The 8196-nt window shown below is 44.5% G+C and overlaps 1 protein-coding gene across 1 annotated transcript; it reads right to left on the bottom strand.

Moving 5' to 3' along the window:
• Positions 1 to 2876: 2876 nt before the first annotated feature.
• LOC135397443 (uncharacterized) lies at positions 2877 to 4126 on the bottom strand. The gene is made up of 3 exons (XM_064629051.1): positions 3565 to 4126; positions 3250 to 3282; positions 2877 to 2960 (listed from the first exon to the last, which is right to left on the bottom strand). Exons 1-3 carry the CDS (start codon positions 3829 to 3831, stop codon positions 2877 to 2879), a joined length of 384 nt encoding a protein of 127 aa, XP_064485121.1. The 5' UTR covers positions 3832 to 4126.
• Positions 4127 to 8196: the final 4070 nt, after the last annotated feature.

Genomic DNA, 8196 nt, shown 5'->3' with positions numbered 1-8196 from the left:
GGAAGAGAGCAGCGAAAAATTGCGTGCACTTGTGCTTAACTTAAAAAAACCTGAAGCATATGCTAATAAACTAAGAAAAAGACACTCATGTCTGTTATGTGATAGTGCCACATACGCAGACGCATTGCCCTTGCGTAAAGAAAGCACAGGAGAGGGATACACAAATTTCCTTAGGTGAGCAGGGAAAAGGCTTGAAACCTCAGGTCACCACACATCGCCACGCGGCTAGCACAACATGACACCAACAAGATACTAGCAGCGCGAAGAACTGAAACACTGCTAAACAAGTCCAGACATGCCATGATGACGTTACAAAGCAGGAAAAAAGCACACGCACGCACGCAAAGATGACAACGCATTAAAGGGACAGTCGCATCGACCACAGATCGATTCCGAAACCACAGTGAAATGAGATTCCCCGTCCTTCACTGACCATGACTCCGAAAGTCCCGTTCCGATCGACGGAATACTTTTTGCATAATTCGTGTGTAAGCGGCGCTACAGCAGACGACGGAAGCGGGCGTCAAGCGGAACTCCCTGCTGAGAATCTTTAGCAACGTCACATGGAATCTGACCAATAAGAATGCGGCGAGCCAGAGGAGTCCCCGCGGCTTGCAGCTTGCATGAGCAAGGTCAGGGAGACGAAGGCGAAGGCACATACGGAGATGGCGGACTCGGAACGCGGAAGTGGCGAATCGTGCTGTTCAAATGCCTTTAGTAATAGCTCCCGTGACGAATATACATGTTTGATGACGGCCAATATTCGACGGATCCGCTTATTCTGCAAGTCGCTGGTGATGTACGTGCCGCAGCTGCGTTGGTGCAACAGAACGAGCCTCAGGACCACTGCTTTAGGTACGTTCATGATCGGAGTGCTCAATACTTAATCCCGTGACATTCACACTACGACGCAGGAAACAATCCAAGTGTTTGTGCGGCGTCTGTGTTCCTCATGAACTGGATGAGTACCTATATGCTGCAGTGCTGGTGAAGTGGTAGAGTTGTGCAATGACGGCACGCACCACACGCACGCATCACACTTTGTTCCCAGCTCCCTGTCATCGGCCAGAACTTCTAGTGGTGTATCTACCGCAGTATTGCAGCGACGATCACAGTCTTCGCCTATTGTGCCCACGATAGGTAGGCACGTCGAGCAATCCTTATTTTCGTAGTTGTCGTCCTTGTTTGCACACACGACGAATGCCCCATGAAAGTTACGAAGGCTCTAATCAACTGTGCAACTCAAGGGCCAGAATTAGAATGATTGTCAGGAAATTAACTATGCTACGTGTTTAGGAAAGTGTCCTTTCTTTTTACAGCTACGTCAGGTTCACTGCTTATTGTGTGTTTACAAGCTGAGTTTGGAGATTCCTTGGACCGAAAAACAGACGACAGATACCTGGGTGTGTCGTCCGCATGATTCGCCAACGTTTTTCCATCCTGGTCCTATCAGGACTATCATCTTTAGTGTGCCTCATTTCCTGTTCACACCTACACCATAATAGACTTGCGTAGTTTCCAATTGAGAAGTGTGAAACAGAATCTGTGTTACCACAGTAATCCCGAGAAGTGCAAAGGAATAGGCAGGAGCAATAAACTACCTGGCCATAAGTGACAGTTATACTTTTAATGATAGTGTAATGCTTCTTATCGTTGGCAGTATTATAGCATGTGAGGGATATAACACGTCAAATAATTTCAGGTAACGTTTCTTAACTCACTAATGGTACAGTTACACCTCATTATCATAGTAAGTGATACATCTGTCTGGGAATGCCCAAAATGTGTCATTCCCACGGAAGATTGTCCTGCCTTGATACAGCAAAACAAATTTTGATACCTGCCATTGATCCAATTTTTTAGCACCACTGTCTTGAAAACAGCTTTCAAGACTGTAACTTCAGAGATCCTTGGCAGAGCATTACCTCTTGTCTATGTATTATAATAATTATTATAATGATAGGCAATAAGTTACGCAAATGTGAATAAATCTTTGTGTTGACTGAGTGTTGTCCATTCAAGAGCCATTGCACAAGTCCACATCCAACTCTTCACGCACAGATATTTATTATTTGCTATGCACAGGCAGTTATCAGCGTGCACCACACTGGCAATGTCCCTTGGGATCTGAAGCGGGGACTCACAAAAATAAAATAAACAGTTTTGTAAGTACTTCAATTGCAATGAAAACGGGACGATTGGACAGTAAATTGGACGGTTTCATTATAACAGTGGAACACAGGAAAAAAACTCGGGGTGTTGGGGGGGATCTGGATCGATCTCTGGGCATAACCAAGTGTAAAATTTTAGAAGGGTTAGTACATCCTGAAATGGCCCTCATGCCTCAGACCCCACTACTCGATTAATGCACCTCCCTTTTACAGTAAGAGGCCTCTTACTATCTACGGCATATCCTATCAAAGCTCACAGGACAGCAAATTTGGCCAATGCTTATGTGACAGTGCCTCGTAGAACATGCAGGTTTTCTGTTGAATTGACACTACATCTCTGGTAGCCCCTTTAATGTCTGGAGGTAGGTGCATCATTTTACATTTAACCAGCAGTAATGTATAGCATTGCAAAAAAGGAAACAAGGGCTTAATCTCAACGCTGCATCAGCATCATTCATCATCTCACAATAGCGTTGTTGTTGTCAGCCTCTGCACAAAGATTTGGGTGGACCTGAAACTGACTTTTTTTTTTCTTTTCATTTCCTGCTGTCAAGTTATTTTGTCTTGGCATGTAGCTGTGAGATGTCAGTAGAAGCCATGAAGTCATTCTGTTTACTTCTTGAACTTGGATGAAGAAAGCACTGTTCTGGAAGATCCTAATTTGTCAGAGGCGTCGTAAAGGCATTAGTGTAAAAATCAGGTCGCTCAGCAAAATTGCCGTGCACACACGTACATTGTTTGATGCCGTTTCATGGATGCATGGGACTTGATCAGCAGCACCTGGTCCTTCTATAACACAGAACGTCAAAAGTGCACCTCAAGTTGGCTACGACAACCGCAAAAACCGCCGCCCTACAGCACACAAACAGTTCACAAACAGAGAGATAAAAGGTAACTGGGAAGTGGGTTATGGCGCTTATGTTACGGACAGAGGTACTGTTTGTATAGTGCCTGTTTCTAACACCAGCACACAAACAGCGTCAGTTCTTCCCTTTTAGTGATCGGGGTTCATAGTTTGCGAATTGTTCTGTGTCCAAAAATTGTAAACACATTATATGTATTTAGGTAATATACGTACCACTTGCGCTTGACCCTGTCGAACTGCCTGCAGCTGTAATACACATGAAAACCAATCATGTCTACCACATTCCACAAAAGTCACAGGTTCAGTAACAGTGAAAGTTTCATGATAACGCGTCCGACAACGAGAAAAGTCAATCACGTTCATATGAATGACATCACTTGAACTTGTTTATTGTATTTTATTTATCTAGTTATTAATCATAGGTTAGGGGATACCTTACGTTGTACCGATTTCGTCTTTTGCTGCTAAGTTACTCACGCGCAAGAGTGACAGACCCGATTGGGAAACTACATAGACATTGTGACTTACTGTCGAAGTTGCTGGCTCGCTTTGTTCGTGGAACACTGTCGGAACGGCGTCAAGTTTCAATTCGTTCCTTTTTTGTGTCAATCCAAGTTGCACTTCCATGATGTTCTCATCCAGGTACACATTATCGGTGAAATGCGAGGAGCATACACGGACAGCATGAACACTCCTTGCTTCATCTGGATACCCGCTAGTGATGTAGCTGCTTCCAACTTTCGCTTCGTCTGGGGTCTGGCTGTAGCTGTATCCTTGGCGTGCGAAATCAAACATCGAGGTTTTCGAAGGAAGTTTTCCTGGAGTCGGGAACGCTGCGTCGGTTTCCAAACGACATCCCACGCGAAGGATGCAAGCGTAGCGATAGTATCCGAGTCACTAGAAAGTGTCACATGTGAATACGGGCGACGTGCCGGAAAAAAACAAAGCAGCCCCAGACTTGGCGGCAGACGACAGCGTCCTTCACAGCGGATTAGCCAGATTCGACCTTGCGTCACGCGATGTTGTTGGCGCTGGCGCTTTCGAGGATCAAAACGAAACCGGATCTTTTAAATTCGATTCCTCATCACCCGGTCCGTTTTGGAAGGAGAAAATTTGGGAAATAGCTCGTGGTAGTGTACCGAACACATTGGTATTGGATTCGTGACCACGGTTCCGGATGCGACAGTCCCTTTAAACACACGGAGCGCTCAGGAATAATCCTAGCGTTACCGCACATCGCTACGAAGCTCAACGTCTAACACGAGACGGCAGCAACAAGATAATAGCGAAGGGTAAAAATTGCAACACTACTGAACAAGTCCAGACATGCGACATCGCATGCAAAACACTGCTCATCGGGGAAAAGGCCTAAGCCCGCGGCGGATCATCATAGAGCATACACAACTTCATTTTTCTATTTCGCGTAAACTAAACGTGGTCTGCTTGGAAAACGACGTACAAATTTTCTTAAGGAGCAGAGAAATATAGAAATTTCTACTCCGTGCTCAGATACCAGCATTTCTGCTCAAAAACCTGCAAAATTAAGCACTGCTTACTTCGTCAAGATATCGAACACCCAACAAAATCAAACAAACATCCCCACTTCCACTGGTAGAACACTATTCAGCTTTTACGCAGGAGGCTTTCTTCTACATAAAAGTAGAGAAAATAAGAAAAAGAGCAGCGAAATATTACACGCACTTTTGCTCGCATAGCTATAAGAGAAAAAAATAAATAAAATAACGACGCACACGCTAATAAACTGTGACAAAGACACCCATTTCTGCTATCAGACAATTATTGCATAATGCCAAATACTGATTTGCATTGTCCCTGAGTGAAGAAAGCACAGGACAGGGATACACAATTTATCTAAAGCGAGCAGGGAAAGTCACTTCTACTCGAACAGCTTAATACCATAAAGTCTGAATTTTTGCAAAGAAAATAAAGCTTGAACAGCGCTTCGAAGGTCACAGACACATACTAACAAACAAACAAACAAACAAACAAACACTTCTATTCATTTCTATTGATAAAGGCGTAAACCACACTACAAGAACAAAGCACACTGCTTCAGGAAAGCGCATCAAATGCAACGCAACAGGACCGGCTTTCATAAAATAGCCTGCATAAAAAGCAGAGCTGACATTGTTGTACCCTTGCGATAAATCTTTTTATTCCAGTGCCAGCAGAATGTATTCAGAAAAGGCTTCGGGTGTGTAAGGTCAGCCCAAGGCCTGTTGATGGGAGCGCACTGCTCTGTTGGATCTCTATAGTATTCTTGCAAAATATAAGGGTGCAAGAAAATAAAAGGAAAACGAAGAAGACAATTCACTCCTGTATGATGAGCGCTGCGTAGAAGCACTATGGTGAGCTAGAATGAATGATGTGCTGAACGGCGACTGAAACCGGGTCGTGACGACGGGCCTGTCGATAGGTGGCTGCCAAGGGCTCGGCCCGCTGCCGCTTCTTGCGCCCTCAAGGTCACGTGACCGCATGCGCAAAGAGCACCTGGGAACGCCAGGGAGTTCCCGCGATGACCGAAATTGAAGCAATCTGGCAGGTACAGGTGGAGAGAGAAAAAATGTGGGCGTGCTGATAAGTCACGCTTCGGAGATATGATTACGGTGGACGGAGGAGTACGCGTTTTGGAATGTTGTGGTAATGGCAGTGTTTCAATGCCTTTCGATTCCTTCTTGGGATAATCGGGAGATAATTTTCTTCGGGGGATAAGGAATATCTCTGGTTCTGCTACATCGCTTCTGCGCGAAATCCCCTAATTAAAGAGGTTAATGAATTTTAGGTAATTAGTGACCTTGTAGTTACATACTTTCTTCGAGAGGGTGTTCGCATAGCCATATATAATTCAAAGGAAAAATAAATAAATAAATAAATAAAAGGGAGGAATGGAGTGAACTTTCACTGCAGCAAGCTTGTAGAAGATACTAAAAAAGTATTCAAGTCAAGATACTAAATAATGCCTTTTAAAAGGTAGTTAACAATGGTAGTTTTGTATATTCTTGTTATTCCCCTCCTGCTTGGGCAGTGCCCGCAGTATCGTGAAATAAATAAAAAAATAAAAAAGTAAGATTGTTTGTTTGAAAAAAGAAAGTTTGTAAGATACCAAGTTACTCCCAAAAGCACTTAAGGTAAACTAACTTGAGTAGAGTATTTTTGTTATGTACAATTCCGTGTGAAGCTCTCACATGTTTTGTGAGGTAGCACAAAGGCATTCCATTCCAGTCTCCTTGGGTACATCACACAGATACGTTATGTATAAATTAATGTATATGGAAGTGACTTCGATAGTCATAAAGGTATACTTGATGTAGTTTGCATTCGCAGCATCCAACGCTCGCTTTCCGCATGCCACCAGACAGCTCTCATCAAGATGCTGCATTAATCCCCCGAATGTGCCTCGATGTGGCCTTTACAGCTCAGTGGCGTTACCGCTTGAGACAAGTTGACTCTCCCACCTGCTGCCATTGTGGTGCTCTTGAGGATCTGGAGCATATTCTTCTTCATTGCCCCCACTACCAACCTTCCCGAACCGCACTCTCCGAGTCTCTTCGTCAGATGGACTCTCGCCCCGTCTCCCTATCGAAATTGCTTGGTCCCTGGCCCAATCCAGCCCAGCAACGCTCTGCGCTCAAAGCTCGTCTGACATTTCTGGACACCATCGGACCTCGATCGTTATTGTGAAGGGGCTCGTTATTTTATTCCCCACATTCCCACCAGCAATGGGGTAGTGTATCGCCTCTGGCGATGAACCTCCCCACTCTCCAAAATCAAAATAAAGTTGTTGTTGTTGTCATTCACCGCAGAGTACATAGTCGTTTGCTGCTTGCTGCTTGTCTGTATATGCCCAACCCCTGTTTGGTAATAAAATACCTCCGTTTTGAGACATGCTCGAAGGCTGCTCGAACCTCATAACATCGCGTCGTTTGACAAGCAAAAGTCGGGGTGTACTATGTATTTGTCGCGAACATCGTACTAGAGGTAGTAGAAGGTGAGATCCTGTTAAGACAGAAAGTCACATCCTGTAGAAACATTGTCTCTTTTATACCTTCGTCGTAGAAGCAATGGTTTTTGCTTACGATTTCCAAAACAGGGTTTATATACTACATCACTGCTCTCTCCCTTTCCCGGCTTTTCGCGATGCAACAAGCTTTCTATTTCACGGTTGATATATAATCAGAATGAATCTGCTGGACTAGAAAGCATAGTAGGCTTTCTAGTCCAGATGACTCATTCTGATTATATATCAACTGTGAAACAGAACTTCAGGATCATTTTGTCTATTGGTCTTCATATTCTTTAAGATTATTGCATCGCGAAAAGCCGGGAAAGGGGGAGAGCAGTGACACAGTGTAGATACCTTGTTTTTTTTTTTCCCTTTGGTACCCGTACCAAAGGGGAAAACAAAAACAGTTCCAGCAGAATAGACTCTTCCTACTGGCTGAGGTGAGCGTCTCTCAAAATGAGGGCGCATTCTCAGCGCAGCAGTTCTTAGTGTTCGCTCCATGCTGAGCAGTGACCTGTACTTTGTTTTCATGGACGCCACCCCACACTCTTAAATTTAAAACACCCTTTAGGGTGTAATCCGGGTGTAACTGGGGTGTAAACTAATTTTTACTCCCATATTACACCAGCTCGAAGAAACATCCTGGGATGAGGGGTGTTAAATGGGTGTAATAATAACGTAACACCTTATTTAGAACGTCCACTGAGCTCGGGTGTAAAAGAGGCGTAAAATGGGTGTAGCGGGCATAGAGCTTTTACATGAACTGTATTTCTTTTGAAAGCACAATGATATGCTTCATGTTACCTACAGATGCATACAATAGGGCACCTCAGTAGAAATTTTGAGTCTACACTCTAAATCCTGTGACGAACATGCGCCAGTTAAAAAAGTTCCCTCAGAAAGTACAGCCGGCACACAGCCGTAACCGTCTGGAAGCAGCCGTAACAGCTATCAAATAGCAAGCTCAATGATCCCTATCGCCAGATATGTGCGCCCCGCTGAATAGTATGTGTGCCTCCTGAGCCGTATACTCGTGTACTTGTCGAATAATCCATGTGCCGGCTATGTGTGCCTTCGCTGGAGCGCACTACGTTGTTCCGCGCCCCGCCCGTGAGGAGTGACGTTGCACCGCGTAT

Source organism: Ornithodoros turicata, chromosome 6, assembly GCF_037126465.1.
Source record: "Ornithodoros turicata isolate Travis chromosome 6, ASM3712646v1, whole genome shotgun sequence".
Taxonomy (NCBI): Eukaryota; Metazoa; Arthropoda; class Arachnida; order Ixodida; family Argasidae; genus Ornithodoros; species Ornithodoros turicata.
The sequence above is the reverse complement of the archived record's forward strand: the minus strand, read 5'-3'. Positions and strand labels throughout refer to the sequence as shown.